We start from the raw sequence: 25,325 nt of genomic DNA, 5'->3' as shown, positions 1-25,325 counted from the left end.
GGGTCACTTTTTATCCCTAGCCTGAAAAATCACTCTGATGGCAACCACTGGTCTCTGTTCGTATTGCGTACCTGATGTGAGCTATTTTCCTCTTCGAGTGGGAATCTTCAGAGTCTTTATTGCTGTAAATCATATAGATGCTTGCTGATGTTGGCTGCTGAGGTCCAGTAGACTTCCTGCACTTCAGAAACCTGAAGTACACCAGACAGACCTCTCAATGGGCCTTGATTATGGACTGAGTTATTCATTCAGGACCTGAATTCCCCTCTGCCCATAAAAGCATACTCTTGCCATTTAGAGACAGTCTGCTTATCCTAAGGGATTGGCCATCAAAGAGAGGACACTTCACCTATATTATGGGCGGGCAAACTTTTTGGCCTGAGGGCTGCATCGGGTTTGGAAATTGTATGGAGGGCCAGTTAGGGGAGGCTGTGCCTCCCCAAACAGCCGGGCATCGCCCGGCCCCCACCTCCTATCTCCCCCACCCCCGCCTCTCACCTCCCATCCAACCCCCCTGTTCCCTGATGGCTCCCCCAGGACTCCTGCCCCATCCAGCCCCCCGCCCCGCTCCCTGTCCCCTGACCGCCCCCAGAACCCCCACCTCTGACGCTCCCCCCCCCCGCCGCCCCATCCAACCCCTCCTCTCATTCCTGACTGCTCCTCTGGGACTTCTTCCCCATCCAACCACCCCTTCTCCCTGACCGCCCCTGGAACCCCTGCCCCTGACTGCCCCCCGCCACCCCATCCAACCCCCCCCTTCCTGACTGCCCCCCCGGGACCCCTGCCCCATTCAGCCCCCCCGTTCCCCACCCTCTGACCGCCCCGACCCCTATCCCTGCCCCCGCCGCCCCGCTCCAAACTACTCTGTCCTCTATCCAACCCCCCTGCTCCCATGGCGCTGCCTGGCGCACTGGTGGCTGGTAACGCTACAGCCACGCCGCCCAGCTGGAGCCAGCCACACACCGCACAGCACAGAGCACCGGGTCAGGCCCAGCTCTGCAGCTGCCCCAGGAGCTCACAGCCCCGTTGCCAGAGCATTGCATCAGCGGCGCAGTGAGCTGAGGCTGCGGGGCAGGGACCGGGGGGCAGCCTCCTGGGCCAGGAGCTCAGGGGCTGGGCAGGAGGGTCCCGCGGGCTGGACGTGGCCATGGGCCATAGTTTGCCCACTTCTGACCTACATCCTGTCCAACCAAGGTTCAAAATCAGCCCAGCTCGGAAGTGAATGAAAGCCGCCCTCTGATGGCTCTTCAGAAGATGAGTCTGGTAGTCAGTCCAGTTCTCAATGGACGGTCAACATCACACCAGCCACCACCACAAAAATGACAGTAACGGGTGCACTTGCCGGCAGGGCAGCCAAGGACTCAGTGGGCATGGAGACAGAGGTACCCTCTTACCTCGAGAACTGGTCGATAGGATCAGAGCTCGGCATCTGACTCCCTTCAGGCCCTTGGACGATCCCACTGTGTTCATCCAGGTCAAGGCTGAAGGCAGAGGCTGGACTTCATGAGCCTAGCAATTAAGAACAATAACAATGCATTGTGAGGGGGGTGAAGGAAAGTGGCTTGTTGTTTAACAATTCGACAAGCGAGGGCAGCAGCCAGAGCCATGCCTCCTCTAGTGACTTGGGGTAGAGAGGAAAGTCAGGTAAGGTATTCAGCCTGAGCAGAAAAGGGCGTGCGGGGTAAAGAAACTTTGTTCCTGCACCAAAGTACCAGCTCTTAGCAAAGGCAACAGCAAGTAGGACTGTGATTGGGGGTACAGGAAGGAGGATGCTGGAGTTCTCTCTTGTCAGACCCCTTTCTTTTTGTTAACGGCTTTGTCTCTAATGCTGATTAGATGGAGGCCTTTCTTGGCTCAATGTTTTTTTTCCTATTGCCTTGGTGGAGGGATGAGGGTAGGAGTTGGGTTCCCCCCTTTCTTGCCCATTATATTGTTTCTTTTTCCTGTGGTTGTTTTCTTTCCCTCTGTGGGGAGATGGGCTCCTTTGGCTGGTTTTGGATTTCAGAGGCAGAAGGCAAGACATGACCAGCTGGTGTCTTGAACTGACACAGGTGCAAAGACGGCGGGGGGTGGGGAGCCAAGAATAATTACAGGTTTCTGAAGCGTCAGGCCTTGCCTGAAAAGGGCTCGCCGAGAAACTGCTCTTTATGGAAAATTAGTGGTGAAGCTGAAAAACTGTCAGGACCACTATTGTTGTCATGGTGGGGGTAATCCTGCCTTAAAGGGACAGTGCCTTTCTGTTCCCTCTGTGGGAAATGAGAAGAGAGGACACAGCCTTTCCAATGTCAGCGCAATTGAAATTTCATGTGACTTGTCATTGGATTTAATGGCCTTGTGTCTCTGTCAGTGTCTCTTTGCTGGAACCTAAGATTATGCTCTGTCTCTCTCTCCAGAGCTTTTTATTTATTAACCCCTGAATCTCTGTGTCTCTCCCAAGAGACAGTGGGTAGCTGGAAGAGAAAGACAAAATGAAACAAGCAGCAGGGCTGCTGACAAACTTGTTTCTTCTTTCCCTAAGGGGGGAGATTTTTAAAGGAGCCCACCTCATTCAAAGTCAATGGGAGCCGGGTGCCTGACTCCAATGTGTGCCTTTTGAAAATCTGCCCCCACTACCTGTTATTATGCATCTGGAGAGATTTGGGATCCCAAACTGGATCCACTGCCTGCAGTTCCAGGATCCTAGTTTAAATAAAAAACAGGCCTCCTCTTTTCTGAAGGTGCCCTGCCCTCTTATTGTCTAGCAAATGCACGAATAGCCCAGGGACAGTAGCTTTTGTGGTCCGGTGCCGCAGATTCTAATCGTGATTCTTGCTGCCTCGGGTTTCGGTTTGCTGAGAGAAGTGGCAGAGTAGGACTGTGAATGACAGGCTTATAAAATTGTTGCTGGTGCCCACAACAGCAATATCCATGGGATCTGTAACTGGTTCAAGAAACAGTTGTTCATCGTGCAGCTGATCAATGCTCTCTCATTAGTAGTGCACATTTCTGCTGTGGCTTGTATGATTTGTCAGTGAGTGGGAGGGGAAGAGTAAGTGAATGTCCACAGACTGGGGCCTTTCCCGCAAAAGAAATCCTCAGCATTCATTTAAAGGGGGAAGGCTGCAGCAAAAAACCATCTCCGACAATCACACGTAGCCAGGGAAGTTAGGCAACAGCAACATGTGACGCTCTTACAACTTGCCCAAGTGTTTAATGCTGACTCCAGGAGTTTCAAGCTTCCTCTTCTCCTCCACAAGCAGAAAAACCTCAGAGGATGAAATGGGCGGATGTTCCAGGGGCTGATTTGCATTGTGCAGCAGGAAATGGGAACCCTTCCAAAGAAACTAACTGAAGGGGGGGGGGGGAGGGGAAGACAAATAAGCAATTTCTTGACTCCTGAAACAGGACCGTCAGCGGAGCCACACATCACAGAGAGATGACAGAAGTCTCAGGTTCTTAGCATCTGTCTTGTACCAGATTAGCTTTCATAACGTTATTCTTGGATTTTGCAAATTATCAAACCTGAGGGCCTGGTTTCAGCGCTTCCCGGCCACTGTACTTCAAATGCTAACTGAAAAATAAAGGGATCAGGTGATAGTTGCAGTCTCTTCAGTTCCTTGTGGAATGTAGCACCCCCAGTGGCAATAGAAACCGAGACCCCCAGTGTATGCCAGGAGTTACCCTTCCAGTATCTCCAGAGACAGGTGCTCTGAGGTGAGAGCAGTAGCCTGGGACCTGGGAGATTTGGGTTCAATCTCCTGCTGCACCACAGACCACCAGGTGTGACTTTGGACAAGTCATTTGGGGTCTCGGTGTCTCAGATGTCCATGTGATAAATAGGGATAATAGTGCTTCCCTAAAGAAGAGGATAGTTGTGAGGATAAATACATTAAAGATTGTGAGGCACTCACATACTAGTGTAATGCAGCCCATGTAAGCAGATAAATAGACATGTAGAAATAGCCTGTGTCTACACAGGGAATTCGCCCCAGTTTCAGCAGCCAAGGTATCTGTACCAGTGTAGACAAGGAAAGCCTTTGTATGGATGCAATGATTTGCATGGGTGCATGAAATGATTTATATGGGTCCAACTGCAATAGTTGCTCAGATTGGTGCTAATTCCTATAGACCAGGCCTGAGAGAGCTTTATGAATAACTGTGCTTTATCCTCTTCTTTTAACCTTTCCCCCTTACCATCCTACCGGGTGGCAACCAAAGTCAATAGAAGTACAATCATCTCTGTGAAAAGGGCATGTGCTCTTTTTGGAGCAAACCTATGGGATCAGACGTTTACTCAGGGTCCAGGACTCGGCTCAGAGACATGGTGTGCGCGTGACTCGAGCTCCACATACGATTAGCCAGGCCCCTCTGCAGTCAGCAATGAAACAATTGACAAGATTGCTATCTGAACAGTCACTAGAGTCAGCATCCCAGTGAGAGGACAGCATTGGGGCCAGATCCTTGGGCTCATGTAGATTAGTACACATCCATTGACTGCAGTGGAATTACACTGATTGGGGTCAGCCGAGTGTCTGGCTCAGCATTTCTGTTTATTTGCAGATTCAGTGATTGTGTGTACACTAAGCATAATTACAAAGCAGTTCCTGTCAGGGCTACTGGTGGGAGCCTGACCGTGGGCAAGGCTCTGGAGGGCAGTCTCCTTTTTATAATCATTTTTTGTTAGACTTTCTTCAAGGCAGGTTCAGCTAAATGGGGATGTTGACTAGAAACGTATCCAGCTGCAAGAGCCTCATTATGCCAGGGTCCTGTTGGTGCCAAAACCAGTTGGAATATTTTGTTGTAAACCTTGCCCAATATAGACAGGGCTGTAAAGACAGCATTGGATTAGATTTCCTTTGGAAGATGTTATTTTGAACCATTAGACTCTAAACTGTTTGGACCAGCGCCCAGCACCAGGGGGTTCTTATTCATGACCAGGCTCATAGGCACTATGAGAATACAAATAAATAATAATAATAATAATAAGAGAGCCACAAACCCACATTTTAAAAAATGGAAGCTCTGCCTTGTGCCAAAGCTCCTGATGGGGCTGCAGGGAAAGTGTTAGGTACTGGCTCAAACCTTCCCCTATCCTACTGTACACAGCCAGTACAAAATACAGAGTAAGGCCAAGACTTTCAAAAGCAACTAGTGATTCTGGGGTATCTCAGGTTTTGGGTGCCCAGCTTGACACAAGGGTCCCAATTTGCAGAAAGGACTGAGCACCCGGCCTCTCTGCCGTGTCTCAAGTTGGGCACCCGAAATCATTAGTTACTTCTGAAAACCCTGGCCCTCTGTTATTAGTGGCGGACCACACCATGTTCAAACCCGGGAGAATTAGTGCTTAGCACTTCATTCTTCAAAGTGCTTTTACAAACTCTGTAACTCAGAACACCCCAAGTGGTGGATAAGGAAGTAACACCTCCATTTTATAGACTGCAAACCTGAGGCAGAGAGAGAAATGATCTGTTAAAGACTAGGGGGATAGAGGTCAGAACCAACTAAGATTTGATCTGCCGAGCTCGTGGCTCCAGCCCTGTGCACAGAGAGGTAACACAAAACACACAGTTATGTAAATGATATCCATGTGATAGACTGCAGCGCTATGTTACTATTTGTTATGCAGTTTGAATGCTTTACCTGCACTATGCCCATGGCTCCATCTTCAGGCCTCTAAGCTGCTTCATACAGCGACCATTTAAAAACAAATTAAAAATGAATGGCCTGCAAAATATTTCCTCCTTTCCCTAGCCATGACATTTCTCCCACAAAATTATATGTGAAATAGGCAATACCCATTCCTAGATCCATGATGGGTTAAAAGTAACTCAGACACTTCCCAGAACTATCAGTGGGAGCTCTTTATACCCCTGCTGATGAGACCTTTATACCATGAAGCCAAGAGTCTCTCACCTCTCTTCCTGTTTCGGATGGTTTGAGGCTTTTATTTCTGGCCCAGGTGTTGAAAGGTATTGGATTTACAGGCTTAGATTTAATTGGGCCTCCAACTCCCATAGACTCCTTTGAAAAATCTCACACTAATAACCCAGCCTTACCATCTATGGTAAGAAAGGATGTGGACAAACTGGAGAGAGTCCAGCAGAGGGCAACAAAAATGATCAGGGGGTTGGGGCGCATGACTTATGAGGAGAGGTTGAGGGAACTGGGCTTGTTTAGTCTGCAGAAGAGAAGAGTGAGGGGGGATTTGATAGCAGCCTTCAACTACCTGAAGGGGGGTTCCAAAGAGGATGGAGCTCAGCTGGTGGCAGATGACAGAACAAGGAACAATGGTCTCAAGTTGCAGTGGGGGAGGTCTAGGTTGGATATTAGGAAACACTGTTTCACTGGGAGGGTGGTGAAGCACTGGAATGGGTTACCTAGGGAGGTGGTGGAATCTCCATCCTTAGAGGTTTTTAAGGCCCGGCTTGACAAAGCCCTGGCTGGGATGATTTAGTTGGTGTTGGTCCTGCTTTGAGCAGGGGGTTGGACTAGATGACCTCCTGAGGTCTCTTCCAACCCTAATCTTCTATGATTCTATGATATGAACATGCTCTCTCAGGGATAATTTGTAGAGGTTTCAAAAATGAATTAGGTAGATGATTTGTCTCATGCCAACTCTTGTAGATTTAGAATCAAGATGCGAACACGGCCAGGCTTTTCAGGTAGAGGAGTGTGAAAAATAGCACTAATTAAACTCTGTAAAACTTCCCAAACTATTTCTAACTATTTTCTGTAAAAATAAGAATACCTGAGGGTGTGATGTGCTGAAAGGCTTTATTGGCCCTCATTTGGCCCCTTTTAAGTCAGGTGGTCATCCCGACCTCAGGGTGAGAAAGCCTTTGCACCACAGCATTATGTCCATACTCATAGTTTGTAAAAGAAAGGTGATGGCAAGTTTTGTGCAATGGCCACCTTAACTCCACCATAATCAAGTTTTTTGTAAATAATGTGTGTGCTTGTTTAAGTAAAAGCCAGGTGTGCTCCACTGTACAGGGAGCCAGAAAAACCTCTAAAAATGACCTAAAGTAGCTAGAGCAGTGCTTTGGATTGGGATAATTTTGGGGGTGAAATCCCACATTTGTGTGAAGAAAGATTAAGCAATTCTCTGGAAATGTTACTTTTTAAAAAACTGATGGCTACCTGAAGCTGCTCAGAGGTTTGGCTTGTTAGAATAATTCCATGTGCAGACAGATTAGTGGGCAGAGTGCAGGTGAGGCAATCAGAAAGTGCACTGGACACTCTTCCTATGGCTCTGCAGTTTATCACATGCATTGCATCACAACGTAGTTCCAAAGCTGGTCTGTATCGCAGGAGTAGGTTTATCTCGTTTCTTTGTGCATGACCACTTTGGTGTGTATAAATGTTATCTCTGAACTGTTCTGGACACAGAGAGATTACCATGCCTAGCCTCCTGCCACAGCTGGGGGTTAATGCTGAGATGGGTTTTTAATGATGGTTTCTTTCCCTCCCTCCCCGTCCCCCCTGCAGACATGCCTTGAGTTGGAACGTTATCTTCAGACGGAGCCAAGGAAGATCTCAGAGAACTTTGGCGAGGATTTGGACTGTTTCCTTCACACCTCCTCTCCTCCAGGCTCAGAGGACAGTATCCGACGGCTGGACCCCATCCTGTTTCCAGTGGAGACGAGTACATGCGACAAAAGCACCAACATGGACCTTATCCTCTCACGAGACAAACTGCTGTCTGCGACGTGCCTCAGCTTGCAGCCCACCGGTTCTTCCATAGAGGGTTACGCTGCTGTCAACCAGGCCCAACTCAACGCAGTGACCTCATTAACGCCCCCTTCCTCTCCTGAGCTCAGCCGCCATCTGGTAAAAACCCCACAAACTCTCTCCGCAGTGGACGGCACGGTGACGTTGAAGCTGGTGGCCAAGAAGGCATCGCTCAGCTCAGTCAAGGTGGGAGTGGCGGCGGTGGCAACAGCAGGCACGATAAAGAGCGGGCAGAATGACGGTGAGCAAGGAGGGGCAGGGGCCGAGGCATCCCCGGAAAACAAGAAGAGGGTTCATCGCTGTCAATTTAACGGGTGCCGGAAGGTTTATACAAAGAGCTCCCACTTAAAGGCTCATCAGAGGACTCACACAGGTACTGGTGTAGGATGCCTCTCTCTCTCCTTGTTCTCCTGCCACCTAGCCATTACGGTCTCCTTTTATTTCTCTTTTTTAAAAGCCTTCCTCTCTTCCCAAAAGTCAAAGCCTCTAGCTATGAAATGGGGGCCGCGGTGGAAAAATGTTGTAGGCCTGCATCTGTGTCTGAAGAGAAGGGGGAATTCATGATTTACCTGTTGTTGTCTTATGTGTCGCAGAGATCTGCTTACCGGGTTCTGGTGCAAAATCGGTGCAGGTTGCCTAAGGGAATGGGATGCCCAATTCCCATTCAAATGGTTGTTACTGAAATATGGGATTTGGATGCCTCGTTTCCACAGGTGCCTTGTAAAATTTTAATTTCAGTCAAGTCTTATTTGGTTGAAATGGAAAATATTGTAGGTAACTTTAAAAAAAAAATCCAAAGATTGTATTCTAAATCTGAAAAAAAAAATAGAGAGAGAGAGTGTGTGTGTGTGTGTGTAAGAAAACTGGCTGGATACACTCATAAATTCTGGCTCTGTTTGGCTGCTCTAGTGATGCAAAGGAGCCAGAATGTACTGGTGAATCTATCTGAGCGCTGTGTGTGGGTATGGGGAAAAGGGAACAAGAGATTAGGCTGTAAAGAGGGAGATTAGGTGGTTGTTTTGGGGAATATTTAATAATGGGGTGTGTGAGTTTCACTGTGTAAGCTATTTGCAGCATACCAAATTGGCTTAGATTTGGCGATTGAGAACCCACAATCCCCTGTCATCTGTTTATAGTCCCTAGAAGCTTTTTGGTTGGAATATTCATTGACAATAATAACTGTGAAATCGACTAGTATCACTGCTTTGTTCTAAGCTTCACATGTGATAGGCGACAATAAATTCCCATTAGCACTATCTTATCATGTGATTATTCTCGTTTCCAGAGGGATTGCTGTAATCAGTTTCTTCAATTTTACATTAAAATGTGTGGCCTCTTACGATAACTGCACATTTAATTCACGATTGTATCATACAAACGGATTCCTAGACGCTAGGTTGGTCCTGCAACGTGAAAAGAAGCACGTTGGACCAGTGCAGTAAATCAAACAAATCTGTGGATTGTTGAGAGCTGCATCCATCTTGCTCCCAGTAGCATTTAAGAAGTTACATGGTGTAAAACATAAATCGTAATGTAAAAATGGATTTTTTTTATCATCAATATGGGCATTCTGTATGCTCCCAGTGGTGGGAGCCATGTTGCCACAAGTAACCTCACTTGTGACCCAGCCAATGAAGGAGTAGCCCCATCAATGTGCGCTTGAGCAGGAGGGTAAATGTTTTACCACCTCTGGCATTAGGCTCCATTTTGAGAATACTTTGCAGTAAGACAGACACCGTCACCATTGTCAGACTACATATATCAGTCAAAACGCTTACACTGGAGAGAGTGCCCCCACCAGAACCATGAATGTTAAGCATGTGTGTTTCAGATTTGAAACCCTGATCTCTCCAGAGCCAAAGCCACTGTAGCTTCTGCTCTAAAACCAGAAGTGAGCTATCTTCTGGATCCGCTTCAGATGTCACACAGGTTGGCAGAGAATGAGACACATTTCACAAGAAAGGGCTGACCTCATGAAATTTTCATTATTGAAGATTGGGGGGCTTGCAAAAGTTACTGATCTTGTGAAATTTCCACTGTTTGGAATCAAAATCTTGCAAGAACAGCCCACCGCGTTTTTGATGCTTTTGAACTACAATGTCGACCTGGTTCAACATTAAGCCTGAAACTCCAAACCTGTAGCCAACCAAGATCATTGCCTCAGCCCATCTGTATTTCAAATGTTTTATAGTTTATAGGTGGGGAGAAGTGTTTCTCACTATGGCCTTGAATCTGGAGAGCCTTACCTGTGCTGAATAGAGGTCCTAGCCCACAAATCATCCCATTGGCTTCAGTGGGTTTACTTGTGGACTGAAGTACCAACAGGTGTAAACAAAGATATCAGAATAAGATCACAGATTATTTCTTGGCTTTCGGAAGAGGTCCTACTTGGCTTTCACAGAGAAAGGCCAGTGACAGAGGTGGTTCTGAAAGCATGAAGAATACCCAGCTGGGGAACTTTCTCCACGAATGTCCTGCCTATGCTACAGATACAGCCCTAGTGGTGGACTCAGTTACATCACAGCTGTCCCCAGGAACAGCTGCAAAGCACAGTTCTGTTGTGCCGTCGCGGTGGGACGCCTCACTTCATTTTAAGAGCAGTGTGAAAGCAGTGGGCATGGTTTGAACCTTCAGTGCATTGTAACAGGATCTCCTTCCACGACTGCATATGTAGTATGATCAGGAGCTTAAATCCGATCACTCTGAACAACAAAGCTAGTGGTTCTAACACAAGGAGAGAGTCAAACTGCCTCCAAAACAGAGACAGTAAATGTTAGAGGGGAGTGGCTTAGGACATTCTGGGCTATATATTGTACACGGCTCAAGCTGTCTCCTCCCAGCCCCAACACCCAAGATTATAGACAAGAAGCAGTCATCTCGCTTGGTTCTTTGTTTTCGCATGCAGCCTGCTTGGATCTGTCATCGGTATAATGTTGTTGTTGATTGTGAATGTGGCCGACAGTGCCAATGGCCACTAGCCACTTGGCTCAGTCAGTAGCTGAACTAGAGGATCTGAAATGATTGCAAGATATTTTACTTTGGCTGGTAGCTCGCTTGTGAGTAATACAAGAGCCATTTGCCAGTTACTGCGCTGTGCAGAAAGGGCAGGATGGCGCTTACAGACAAAGAGTTCTCAGTATGGGGTTCAGACCAAGCAGAAGGAAGATCACTCAACTCGTGTATAAAGACAACATGCCGGATCAAAAGGATTCACTCCTTTCCATGAAAATTAAAACCATGTCTGTTGGGGGAAGACTTTTATTCCTTTTCGTTTGTATGTAATGCTGACCGGACACTTGGCTGGCTTTCTTTAGTGTGTGATGATCCAAACGGAGCCAGGCATGCTACAAAATGATAGCAACCCACTAGATCTGACTTTTTCTTATATAGTGTGTTTATATAAGCAGTAACATTTAGAGGTTTCCTGTCAGGATCAGGGTCGCAACGTGCTAGGTGCTATACAAACTCCTATTATTCTGCTGCACCATATGTAAGATTCAGGAGATTATTATATGGCACGCTTGATGCAAGATTTTCACTATGAAATCATCAGCCTTTGGAAAGGGATGAACAACTATCTGTATAGAAGAGAACTTAATTTGGAAGGGACAGTATAATCTGAACAAAACAGAGGGGAATGGGAAATACGGAGTAAATGGAGAAATTAAAATGGAGGTTGTACAGACTGAAATGGGGGAAGCCAAGCAGTGGGTAGGCATACGTGTGTGACAGTGAACTTTATACGGCAGGAAAAGGTGAGCTGGGTGTCGGGGAAAGACGTGCAGCTAATGCGGGAGTGAGGTGTGGAATCTAAATGGAATAAATGGAGTCGGGCTGGCTGCAGATGTAATCCAGCCTTAACACATTCAATTGCACTTAATCACATAGCAGACATCAGCGCAACGACAGTTTGTTTCTTTGGGAAACAGGGATTTTAGCCCAGTCTTAAATGCACGGAGCTGAATTACCAATGTAGCGGGGAGCAGAGGGGGAGCTAATTGGAATGCTCAAAAAAAAAAAAAAGTCATCAGCCACCTCCTAAATTAAAAGGCAGGATATTGCTGGCGAGGGTCTGGATGCAAACACATCTAGAAATGAGCTGGCACATGACCTAAAGAAGGGTTAGTCACCACGATTCATTTTGTCCCTAAGCTCAGAGGCCAGTGGAATAGAGGTCCTATAAAGCTTGTCGTATTGGACTTCCTTGTACTAATGTGGGGTGGAGGGGGGAGTATAATGATGGGATGGAGTCTTTCTGGCCAAAAATAAACACCACTGATGGACTTGCAAGGAATATCCTTAAGTTGGGGATTTTATTCAAGATGACCCTCTAATAAGTCCTGCTTGGGACTCCTTTGAGTGTCTTTTGGGATGTTCTGGGGACTTCAGGATTTTTTTTTTCTTTTTAAAATTGGGATCTGGTGAGATCTAACTTCCCAGTGCTTTCATTTCCTCCGGTATCTTAAGGGCTTTAAGCAGTAGCCTTTCTCACATTGTCTTCCCATTTTACTATATAGTGTCTTTTATCCAAAGTGCTGGGTAAGAATAACCAAATCCAAACAAACCAACCACTGGTGGTCCTGCAGGAGAACAAATTATTAGAGTTACAAGAAGAAGAAAAGGGAGACATCAGGTCATTGGAAGCAGCATTAAACAATAGGAAGGGATAAAGGCTTCGAGATGGGATTTAAGATAACAATGGGAAAGAGATTCCAAAGAGGAAAAGTATAGTATTTCGAAATGGCAAGAGAAGAAGGAATAGTGGTAAGAAGAGAGAGAGAGAGAACGGGAAGGAATAGGAAGTCAGGGAATAACTGGGGAAATAAGATGATTTGATAGCAAGACCAGTGATAGCATTAGCGTGTGAAGTAATATCTACATTGTACTAATGAGATAGTGCAAGTGGGCAGGAAGCCAGCCAAGCAAGAGGAGAAAGATATGAATAGCCAAGCAAAGCAAATTGGGGGAAAGAAATTTGGAAGAGCTGCGCAGGCAGCATGGAAGAAATCACGACCGGAGATGGCCTGCCTTTGGCCCAGGATTACTGCTGTGCCAAAAGAAAGAGTCACGGCTTTATGTGATGTTTAGAAGATAATCTGCAGGGGCTAGCAGCATGAGAAGGGGAAGGGCAGGAAGGGAGTCCTTGGTCACAGATAATTCCAGGCTTTCCTATGTGTGACAACAGAAACAGTGGGCGCACTTCGCGGGAGGAAATCCTTTCTGGGTTAGATTTACTTTGGGGTAGTTGGGTGTATTTTTGCATTGCTAAACTTGAAGGGTTTTTTTGTTTTTTTGTAATTTGAAGAGAAGTGAAACTAGAGTTCATCTAGACTGATTAAAATGAGCCTAGTCTGGGTTTTCCCTTTCTGAGTCTGTTTAATGTTCAGCTAGTTTTGGAAAAACTTTGCCATTTCACTTTTGAAAGCGCCCAAGTCTTATGTCTGTGAGAGTTGTGACTGTGGAAATGGGCCCTTCAAAGGTACTAGATCATAGGAGAAGATCTACATAGACGTAAATTACCAATAGATAGTACTTACATTTTAAAACTTTTTCTTTATCTACAGACCAGCTGCAGCACCATGCAAGGTCCCCCATGTGACACGCCAGTCTGCTTCAGGGGCCACCTCTAGTGTCCCTGGGTAGCTATCTCCATAGTCATTCAGTCCTTGGTCTCGGCTGAGGCAGAGCAGACAACGGTGTCAATTACGTGGACAACAATTCTCAAGTAAGGGGACTGAGCCCTTATAATGAGACCCTCGTCTCATTTCACATGGATCTCTATATGACCATTGGCTCATAGTTGTTTTTGGTCACTGCTGTCCTGAGCTGGATTAGGAATGGTGGCTGAGGGGTGAAAGAATTTCTCCTGAGCCAGTGACTTCTCTGAAACACCCGTTCATTCTGAGAGGACCAAATCCTGTTGTCATACAGATGGGCAGTGGGAGGAGCCTTGTGTGGAACTGAGGAGTTTTTTTTCCATAGAAGTCTGGCGACTGGGTGTAGGGAGGTCACTCCCTAGGTTGTGCTTAGCGCAATGCCATGGGGCCTCGTTGTTTGCTGTCACACAGGTCGGCTTGGGACCAGGACCTAGACAAGGAAGATAATTCCTTTGCCCTTCCCTGTGACCTGAGGGGCATGGTGCTGCTGGAGATGCTGACTCTTGGAATAGATGACCTCCAGTGGTAATCTATGGTCCCATGGCACTTTCTGTAAAGGTAGAGATGCTAACCCTGTGTTCCCAGCCATAATGAAGTTCAGGTAATTGCTTTCTGCTTGCCTAAGTTCTCCCTGCAGTTTCAATTCACCTCCCATTGTGTAGTGCGATTATGCATTGTTGAAGAGTTGTGTTTCTCCTGCAGTGTAACTGCATTTCAGTTTGTGGTGCCTCTGTGTTCACATACCCACCTTACGAAGGTGATGGGAAGCTTAATCTGTGAGATCACTGGATGCAAAGATGCTACGGACACAAAAACTAGTTGTGTACTGTTAAGGTTCCACAAGATTCTCTAATATAGGAGCTGGGGGACAGAGCATGATATCTACTGAGGAGATGAAGAGCATTTAATGAAAGTATGTGCCAGTAGTAGGGGATAACTTTGGCTTTGGCAAAAGAAGAGCTGGGGCTGGAGAAGGGGAAGCAATCCTTTGAAGAAGAAACTTCAGCAAAAATAAGGTCACGGAACCAAGTACAGCATCACAAATGGAAAATACAGATACCAACACCAGCAGCTTAAAAGCAGAAGAGATGAGTAAGTGATCCGGCCAGGAGAGAAGGGCTAGATAGCAACAACATTCCTGAACCTAGTAGGAGAAGAGTAATGGGATACAATAACTTCTGCAAAAAGAAAAGGAGTACTAGTGGCACCTTAGAGACTAACCAATTTATCTGAGCATAAGCTTTCGTGAGCTACAGCTCACTTCATCGGATGCATTCAGTGGAAAATAATTTCTGCCTAGACAATCAAATACCTAGCAAAGGGAAGTAATGCACTGTGCAGCAAAGCTAAGGGGGAGATTCTGATACCTGTACTCCCTTTGAGTGGCACCTTACTCCTTGAGCCATCCCACTGAAATCAATGGCACTTCCTGCAGAGTCAGGCGGCATTCAGCAGCAGTAAGGATATTTGAATCTGGCCCTAAACTGTTTCTCTGCATTGTTTTTTCAACAGAGGATGATGGAGAAATCTCTACTCTGGCAATGCTTTTCACACCTAGCAAAGGTGAGGACCAGCCAGAGATGGAAACAACTGAAGTTGTTAAAATGCAGTCACAGTTACATCACTGACTGGATGTGACTGATCTGAGCATTTCAGAGGAAACCAAGGTTGAAGCATCTGAGCCACTAACAAAACGGTGTGCTTGAAAATGTGCCCCATGTATTGTGTCCACACCGAACAGAGGCCTGAGGATGACTGCGGGTAATAGAGAACTGCGCACCTTACGTTAGCACCCATTGGGAAAATTAATTTAAAGACAGATAAAGGACCTGGATAGGACGGGGACAACCAAGCATTGTTTTTGTAAGTTATAATTGTGCCTTTCTAACCTGCTGCAGCTGTTGGAGAGTGCGATCAGGACATAAGGTGACCAGATGTCCCAATTTTATAGGGACAATCCTGATATTTGGGGCTTTTTCTTATATAGGCGCCTATTACCCCCCACACTCTGTCCCAATTTTTCATACTTGCTATCTGATCACCCTATCAGGACAGAGTCTAGAACCAGTGGGGATCATTTTATTTATTTTTCAAGAAGCTTATCCACGTGCAAGGAATTTTGATAAGCTATAATGTACTGTAATGGATTAAAAATGATTCAGAGACAGGGGCTTCCATCTAAGGAGAGTTTAAATAATAGGCTAGTCAGTTTGGAATGGAGAAGGTAGAAGCACAGAGTACAACCCAAATTATCCAGACTTCTCAGAGGGCATGCAAAAACCTTTGTATGACTGGGGAATCAAGCCTAGCAGGCTTAAGTCTTTCTCTGCTCACAGTCATCTTTATATGTTACAAAGAAGCCCAAAGGGCCATAAATCCAATTGTTTTGCTTTGCAAATCAATTTTAAAACAGATGAGAATATTTTTGTTGTTGTTGCTACATCTGATTAACTCGTGCCACTTATTGCTACAAGATCTTGAGGCAAATGGCTGTGTACAAATGAAAAACATTAGATATTTATGGGCTAGAGTTTTAAAGTTTAAATCTGTGTTTAGGCATGTAAGTGCTACTTTAGACAGCTAAACCTTTAGTTAGGCACCTAACTGTTAAACTCATATTTGAAGATTGGGCCCACAATGGAAAACATCTGCAGTTCTACCAGCTAAGATAACCCTTATAAGGGCTCGTGTTTCAAGATAAAAGCTGATCACCAGCTGGGTACAGAACGAACTGTCCCCTCATGGTATAATATTGCACAATTAGAAGTATAATACGGGATTTTACACCTTTCCCTGAAGCATCTGCTCCTTTACCTCTGACAAAAACAGGATATTGGGATAGCTGGACAATTGAGCAGTCCTAGTAGGCCAATTCCCATGTCCATACATGATTATTAATGCAGTAGAGACTTCTGGAAGCAAAATGTTATTTAAAGGTGGATGATTGTATATAAATACTTGTGTATTTAATAGAATGTGTCTATTTTTGTTTAGTTTATTATATGTTGAATTAGCAGTAGACACTATGGCTGCTTGCATAAGCTTTCAGTCACCTTTTAGTTTGCAAAACATTCACCTTTTCAGGTGTTTGGTCTTTACCCAGTGGGAGTGGTTGGTTGTTTTGAAGTTTGGTTGTTTTTGTAAAAGTGGCAGGAGTAATGGGGAGGGACAGGGCAGGAAAATAATTTCCCATTAGAAAACAATTTTTAAAAATTATAGCACTGTAAGGACTGGGGCTGGAAAGTTGGTATTGGTCATGGAAATAGCCCTTGTGTAGAAGACATACCTTTGAGCATACTTAGTGAAAACTGGTTTGGATTTACTGAGTTATGATTCATTGAAAATTGCTCTTCACACATGTGCAATACAATTAGTGCAATTTTATTAGCACTTTGAAGTGTTGTTCAGAGTACATTGAATAGCAGTCTTTTCATTGACTTTGTGGGCTTTGGATCAGGCCCAGCAAGTGGGTATTATCACTATAGATAAATCTCCCCCCCCCACCCCCATCCCATATCATAAGGTCGCCAACCTTAAAGTTTTTAAAGTCATCAAATGATACATATTCTTAGTGCATTTGAGTCGCTACTTATCATAACATAGTTAATTACACTTGATGGAGTTAATTACTCCAGATGATTTATGAGCTGGTGTTCTCATCTCCCTTAGAACTGAAGAGAGTTAACCATGCCTGTTTCCAAAATCCAGATGAAATATTGCAATTCCTGACATAAACTTTCCAGCCAATAGTTTGTTCATGTTGAACTAACCCATCTTAAATTGGCTTGCACAATACACTGTAGCAAAAGACTACAGCATAGCATCATAGTAGAACTATTCAACATGTTTTTTTGTTCATTCAAAAATAGCCTTTTTACTTTTTAAAAAATCAGAATTTTTTTGGACAAAACTGAAAAATGAGAAATTCTGGGGAGTTTTTCATTTTTCCCTGTCTCCTTTTTCCCCCCTTCTCCTTTTTTCCTCCCTGTTTTTCTGAGGCAAAAGTAAAAAAGGGGGTAAAAATGAATACAAAAAAATTTCAAACAAAAAAAATGTTCCTTTTTCAAAACCTGCTGCACAAAAAAAGAATTAAAAACGTTAAATATTTTCACAAAAATATGCTAACCATTTTTCCAGCAGCTCTAATCACTGATAAGTCTTCCTATGTTGCCTGGAATTTCCCAGAGAATCTATATGTACAAAACGAAAGTCCGCAAACTATAGATCTTTGCCACAGAGTTGTGCATTGTGGAAATTTATGGTGCGTGTTATAAATAGCCCTTTTCATTACTTGCTCTTCAGTGTAACTTGCAAAAAAAAAAAAAGTCTATTGTGGGGTCCTGGAAAAATCTTTCAAAGTGAATTGAAATCTTTGAGTTTTTGCCCCCTGTCCCCCTTCATCTGTTTATTTTGCTGTGGTTGCCTCCTCTTGAGCTTTTAGAGCTCAACTGAATTTGAAACTAAAAGCTCTTATTAGAGGAGATTTTTTTCTTAAGTTCTTCCAACCTCTCTGGGGACAAAAATAATGGCAGCTTGAAGCAGCAGAGAATCAGTAATTAGGGCAAACAGCAATGCCTAGCATGACTGGGGGAAAGTATGAGGAAAGGAGGAGAAGAGTGCAACAGACAGATTTGTACAGCCTGTTACTAGGAAACCACATCAGCATTAAATGCAGTGTGCTAATTGGCTAGCAGTCACTGCCAGGGTACCAACCTTGGCCTGCTACACAGCTGTTTCTGCTCTCTGGTTGCTAGGCAACTGCATCCACTCCCCCCTTCCTCCCCCCCACACTTATTCTAGAGCCTAATTGGCTACTTTTGCTGCTGGTGTTGCTGCTGGGTACCAGTCTGGGCCTGCTGCTCTGCTGTTCTCCCGAGGGGTCTGAGGTGGGGGAGGATATGTTGGCAATTAATGGAGCATAAGTGCAAATTCTACACAATGTCTGGCACCTGTGTCCCCAGTCCTGCTCTTTAAACTAAATCCTTCTGCTCTGAGCACACATCAGAACCTGGAGCATCTTTCTTGGCTAAGCTTATTAAAATATATTTAAAAGAAAATCAGAAGTTAGAAGGCTTTATGGATCTTTATGGGAGAATATACATGGTATTCCTTAGGCTGCTTTGTGTTCAGCGTGCATGTCGATGGACAATGGATATTTATTAAATGCTTCTTTGCAAGGAGGGTAGAAAATGGAATGTTTTCCTTTCTTTGAAATTAGTTACATGCTTTGAACCTTGTTGGTTATACACCTGTGTGTGGGGGGGCGGGGGGGAGCGATGTGTATGTATATAGAAAATAAAGTGGAATCAAAATAATTTATTTTCATGCACTGAATGACTACGTGCAGAAAACTGCTACGGGCTTTGTGTGTGAAAGATTCTTATTGGGCCCTTAATTTCTCTTTCCCCACTTCTAAAATGGGCATGAATATACCCACCTTTATACAGGCAATTTGAGCTTTTTGGATGAAAAGATCTATACCACGTACATGTAAATCAGTATTAATTTTAACATGTAATCATCCCTATTGACCTAAAAAGAGTCACAACCTTGTCTCGTGTATTTGACACTCCTATCACATTATAATGTCCGTTTGCTTTGTACCATCACCTTTGAGGCGGTAGTTATCTTTCTGGCTGGTGCCAAAATGGTAATGAATAAAACAATTCTTATATAGGCAGAAAAGAATGATGAAACAGTTAAATACTCTCCAGTACTCTCTAGTCCTTTGTATATTTAAATAAAAAGTTATTTTCCATTTCTCAGTAAAAAAAAAATCAATTAGAGAACGAAAGTACGTTAAGAGAAGCTGAAATTGATTTTATAAGTAGTTTCACTTTTACTTAGTTGAGGAGAGGCACACGAGTTGCAGGACACAGAGGGTGTGTCTGTGTCTTTTCAAGAGACTTTTCCGTCTCAGCTGTGTGAGCCATACAATTGTAACTTGTAACTCCTCACCTGAAACTGTGGTTGGGGAGCCGGCAAAGGATCTTGGACTACTCCAAATCTGTCTCTAGAGAGACTGGGGTTCACAATAGCCCATGCTCCATCATGGCGTAGAGCGCGCACAGTGAAATGAGAGGTGGGTAGTGGTGGTGCATAGGGCACTAAGAGGGTTATTATTAAGCTATGAGTCTTTTGAAGGAGTCCTTGAAATCTGTCATCCTTTCTGCAACATGCTGATGCTGAAGATCACTTGGCATCTTTCATAGAAATAAAGGTTTGACCTAGTGTCCTTGGCCAACAATGTTTCCTATTGTGCAGCGTGCCGGGTATTCTGCCCGATTACTACCCTTGCCCCAGCAAAGGCTCTGTTTCACTGGTACGCTGTGTATGTAGTTTGTAAAGCACTCTGGGATGAAAGCTAAATGTAAGATACATGTAATGTGATTATTGTATTAGGCTTCTTATTGTGATACAATAGGCTTTTGTTATTAAGACAAACTGTGAGCAAAACCAAATTCATGTATTACACATCTCCTCAAGGCAGTGTGGGTCGGGAACCATTCACCACTGAAATCCCAACCCCATCCCACCCCCATCTGGAATTCTCGTGTTACTTCCTGTTTCACTAAAGCAATCCCAGAATGCGTTACTCTGTGACCTATGCCTTGGATTGCCTGGGTTTCACTGACACAGACACTTCTGCTGTGTGATGGCCCATTCTAGGCTACTCTCTGTGAAACAGCAAGTACTAAGGATTTTGCAGAAGAGATGGGAAGGAGAACTATTGAAAGGTTCTCTAAAAAGTCAGTGAGGCTGCTCTGGTCCTGATCCTACTCACATAGCTTCCTGCTGCAGGCTCGTTCTCCTGAATTCTTCCCCGGCCCCCCCCCCCCCCCCCCCCCGAGTGTGCTTAGGGGAAGAATTCAGGAGAACGAGCCTGCATTTAACTCCATATTCAGTTTTGCTTTGCAGTTCACCTTTGACTGTCTCTACAAGGAAGCAAGTGGAACACAAATTTCTAGCAGTGACTCTCAGCCCACGCAATCTCTTAGCAGCTCAGGCTTTTGAAATTGTTTTTTTTCCCCCCCGACACGTAATCTCATTTTATCTCCAATTTGTAAAAAGGGAGGGAAATAGAATTTCCAGTTTTGTACCAGTTACAAAAATGCACAATTGTGGGTCCTGAAACTGTGTGAAAATAAGTTACAGTGGAAGAGCATATGCTGACTTTATGAAGGTTTTCTAATTTTATGTTTTATGTTTATGACTTTACATAGTATTGAAGAATGAAAGTGACTTCATTTTTTTAAAGTTTAAATGAAGTTCAAAATGTACGTCATCAAGGATCTATTTCCCCCTCCCTGCATTCTTAAAATATTTTGGCTGACTCAGCAACACTTGAGGAGAGTCTCCTTATTGTCTCACAGGGGAGAACTGAGAGAAACCATAAGGGACTTATGCCTGGATGTTGCAAAGAGCTCAGTGTGCGTGTGGACCCCATGAACGCAAGGATCTTCCTGCATAGATCGGTGTCTAATACTACTTCAAATAAATGTCATAATTTCACAAAAGACGTTGCAACCAAAATATTTTGACAGTTGCAGTGTTTGGGGCAGGGGAAGAGGGGGTGCACACTCATTCCTGGTGTATTAATTTATTATTTTATAAAGTTACACGGTGAAATCCTAGCCCTGTTGAAGTCATTGGGAGTTTTGCCATTGACTCCCGTAGAGCCAGGATTTCACCATGTACTCTCTTATTCACACGTTTCCTCTATTAAAACAGAAGAGCACATGGAATTCATCCCTCACCATTTTTTTCCACCGTTACCACTAATGAGATCAGAGGGACACCCCACTCCCAGACACCCTTTGTGGGACCAGTAGGCAAGAGAGGCTTTTAATTTTATCTACAATGGGTAAGAGAGTAAAGCAACAATGAAAAGATACAGTTAGTTCTTATCCTTTGTGCACAGAGATGCTCATGGAAATCTCTCCCTATCCCCACCCCCACCCTCCCATTTTCCAAATTGCTATATGGAGGGAGCTAATCTCTTTTAGGTCTGTGGGGCAAGGATCTCTTTTTGACATGGCTTTAAAGGTCACAGGCACTTTTGCCTTTCTGTTATGCCACACGGCTGACTGTAAGCAAGCAGGCTGCCTGGGAGCACAAAGGAGCGCTGTCTGACGTTTGGCAGAACATGGCTAATGTTACGGAGGAAGGGAATCTGAAGACAAAACCGGACTCTATGCTATGCAAAGACAAATTGGGGACAGAGCCCCTGGAGCACAGACAACAGAGATATGTAGCATGCCACCCATACATGTATTCTAGACAGGCCTAACAGAACTACTGCTGGCCTCCAATAAGCTAAATACAGCACTCTACATTCTGAAAGCACTTGGCAAACGTTAATTAGACAAATCCAGCGTCAGTCATAATGCCCACTGATTTCAGGCAAAGACTACAGTATTTGTTAACAACCCTTCTGTTCTGCAGACGAGTGGACGTTAGGCTGTCTGTACCTGCCAGTTTTGAACAAGCGTCAGCATCTCTCACTCTCTCCATAACGTATGCAACAAATGCACAGCCACGCAGAAACACATCTGCCTTGCCGTCTCCATTGCGAGCGAGGCATCTCTTCTCTTGCAGCCACACAAGCTAAATGATTTTCACCATGCACGTTACCCCTCACACACACACACACAAAATTTGTTACTATGGTGTGTATTGCTTTTAAAAACAACATGTTAGTTGTCCAGTAGAGCAGCAGCTGAATGGTCCACCATCAGGGACAAGCCCAGAATATGGGGTGTCATTTCTGGGTGTCCACTTTCTATGCCAGTGGAGACCCAGGGCAGCATGCAAATCTTGCCCTGGATCTCTAGGGGAGAGCATGTAGGCTGTAGTAGACTTGAGGGCAGTGTTTGGGTGAGCCAGCATTGGGGGCAATGCCCGAGCCACGGCTGAGATGGGCATGGGAAGCACCACCTTGCCCGTGATCTAGGCCCTGATGGAAATGAAAACCTTGAATAGCTTTTTGAGCGGAAAATTCCTTTTTAACAAGTTTGCCTCAATGTGTCTAGCTTGTTGCAATCCAGCATGTGCTATGTTTGTTCTGTTTTCTCGTTGTTACCAGCCGGCGGTTTCTTTAGGATTTCTTTTATTTTTACTGTCTAACCAAATATGGCTGGGACAAACACGCTGCTTAGAAGAGAATTAGGGCATCCTACATACTACAGCACATATAACTGTAGGCATGTTTCATTGGCCTCTTTTGCCTAGGTCTTGCAGCACACGAGGGTCCTGCTGTTCCAAGGCCTTGTGCTCTAGAGCTGCGGAGGAATGTTACCTGGACAGTGTGGTGAATGTTCATGATTGGCTTAAGATATCTGGGCTCTGTTATATGCACTCTCATATGGTGTTCGGGGGGAAAAAAACCACCACCACCTGCCTAGATTGAGTTGCAGGGAGAATGTGATTGGAAATGAAAATCCTGCTGCCTCTTCTTTTTTGTTTTTTCCTCGAACCCTCCCCCATCCACTACCTTTTATTCTTTAGGGCCTATAGACCGTGATTGCTTGACTGATGGATCGATCTGTGCCTTGGCATTTCTCCTCCTGCAGTCTCATGTAGGGTTTCCTCTTCTAATAGGAACGATGCAACGCATCCTTTTATGGGTTTTGCTTTTCAAACTTGAGTGGAGGATAAAAGGCTTGAATTGCTGAACTCTGGTAGATATCCCAGCCCATTCTCCTCTCCTCTCCGTGCCAGCTTTCCACTTTATCTTTGGAGCAGCAGAGCCTAGCTTGTAATCAATAATGTTTGGTAAATGACTAGTCACAGAGAAGCTTTTCCTACCCATACTGGGCCAAATCAGTTCCTGGGGTAACTCTGTTGCTGTCAGTGGAGTTACACCAGCAATGAATTTGATCCTCACACTCTGACTTGTCCGGTTTGTGTACTGTGTCGCTCCTAGTTTTGGACTATAAACTATTCAGATCTCTCTCTAGTACCTGCTGAATATACTCTGTGGTAAATACATGACATGGGGAGACCTGACACGCTATATTTGGTATTTAAATCTGCTGAGAGAGATTTAAAGAAATGCCTTCTTAGCAATTTTCAGAATTTAAAAAACAAAAACAAAAAAAAAACAATTTTCCCTCCCTGCTTATAATTCCCCCTTTGAGGCTTAACAATGAAACCTGTTTCCTCCCTGTGTTCTCGCTCATCCCCACCTCCCCTAATGCCGCCAGCCTCTTTTTATTGCTGGGCTGCTCAGGAGGGCTGGGCATGGTGCCATGGCTGCAATGTAGGAGAAGAGCATTCACACATTTATTCTGAGGAGATGTGGTAAACGTATGCACACGCCCACACTTTGCAATCCTGTAGAGAGAGGGGCCGTGGGGGTGGGGGAGTTTTGGACCTTGACAGCATCCATTAGTTGGGGATTGGTCCTGCTTTGGGCGGGGGTTGGACTAGATGACCTCCTAAGGTCCCTTCCAACCCGGATTTCTATGATTCTAAAATGTTAATGGCCTTGGAGTACCGTCCTTGAGGTCAGGGGTGCTACACCAGAGCTGCATTTGACCCCCAGAACCTGGTTTGTGGTATCAGATGGGGAAAGCGAACACAGCGGAGCGGATTCGGCACTGACTTCCCACCCCTGCAGCCCCACTGACTTCAAGGGAATTGTATGAGAGAGAGAGAGTTCCATGTGGGATAACAGCTGATAAACATATGGTCGTAAAGGTGCTAATCAGTCACAATCGCCTGTGGGATTAACAGATTTAAAGAGAACAGTTCTCCTCTTGCAGCACCAAAAATATCATTTGCACTTTATAATCAACTAAGCAGGTGCATCTAAGTGGGGATACAAGACGTGGGGTCTTGGTGGGAGGAAATGCGAGTGCTACCGGGGGGAGGGGGGTGAAAGGCAACTCCTAAAAGCCAGAACTACAGCAATACTTTTTGTTAAATGGTATTTTAAGCACTGTGGGTTTAATTACATGTGCAGTTGTACGCCTATTTGCCTGACATGCATGGGCAATCATGATGTCTGTGCACAGGACTAGCCACTTGCATGGGCAGTAACCAAATTTGTGCACACAACGCTGACTCAAGGAACTGAAAACAAGCCTACGGCAACACAGCTGTGGGGGTGTTTGGGTTTTTTAAAAACAAAAACAAAAAAACACTGACGGGTTTGAAATATTTCTTTCACCAAGGTAGCGTAAGAATGTAAGATGTAATGAAGTTGGGGCCTGATCCAAAGACCATTCAAGTTGATGGAAAGTTTCCTATTGACTTCAGCGGGCCTTGAAACAGGTTCAGAATGGGCAATTGCTTTTGGGAGTCTGCCATAGATTTGAAGAGTCTGAGTGAATATAAGTCATTGGTGCATGCGTGCTTGGCAACCAGGTGTGGGGCAAACGTGTGGGAACGTCAGTGGTGCTCGTGCCCTATGTGGCTAACTGGGAGGCAAAGGCCTGGCTGGCTGGGTGTGGGGCAAAGGGTGGGCAGGTTTAGGCAGCAGTAATTTCATTGCAGTGCTGATTGATCTCTCGTCCCCCTGCAGGTGAGAAGCCTTACAAGTGCTCGTGGGAAGGGTGCGAGTGGCGTTTTGCACGAAGCGACGAGCTCACGAGGCACTACAGGAAACACACAGGGGCAAAACCCTTTAAATGCAACCATTGTGACAGGTAATGCAGCCTTCTAACTCTAGTGTTCAAGCAAATGTACTGCTGGTGAAAGAGAGCACACTGCCAGCTCTCAGGGACCAAAGTCTCTGGCTTTCCACACGGCACACAGCAGCCGTGCCTCTTTTCTTACAGTGCATGGCCCATGTTTTTTTGCCCTGAAACCCCTCTCTTCCTTAGTGGCCAGCAGGAGTGTCAGGCGTGGCGGGGGGTTCTGGGAAGAGGAAGTTTGTCCGCTAGCATCTGGGCTGGGACCAGCAACTAATTTCTGTACCCGGTTTTCCTTATGGATGCCCCTAAAGCAGAAGCA

At 45.1% G+C, this 25,325-nt stretch overlaps 1 protein-coding gene across 2 annotated transcripts in view; it reads left to right on the top strand.

Annotated features, from left to right (window-relative positions):
- Nucleotides 1-25,325, top strand: part of KLF7 (Kruppel like factor 7) — a 76,005-nt gene that overhangs the window by 36,641 nt on the left and 14,039 nt on the right. Inside the window, exons 2-3 of one of the 2 annotated variants that reach the window (XM_007071832.4) lie at nt 7,468-8,083; nt 24,895-25,018. In XM_007071832.4, coding sequence (XP_007071894.1) covers nt 7,468-8,083; nt 24,895-25,018 — 740 coding nt within the window. The remainder of the gene's footprint in view (nt 1-7,467; nt 8,084-24,894; nt 25,019-25,325) is intronic. The other variant, XM_007071833.4, reaches the window with a different exon arrangement.

This window comes from Chelonia mydas, chromosome 11, assembly GCF_015237465.2.
Source record: "Chelonia mydas isolate rCheMyd1 chromosome 11, rCheMyd1.pri.v2, whole genome shotgun sequence".
NCBI lineage: Eukaryota > Metazoa > Chordata > Testudines > Cheloniidae > Chelonia > Chelonia mydas.
Note: the sequence above shows the minus strand (reverse complement) of the source record. Positions and strands in the feature narration are given on the sequence as shown.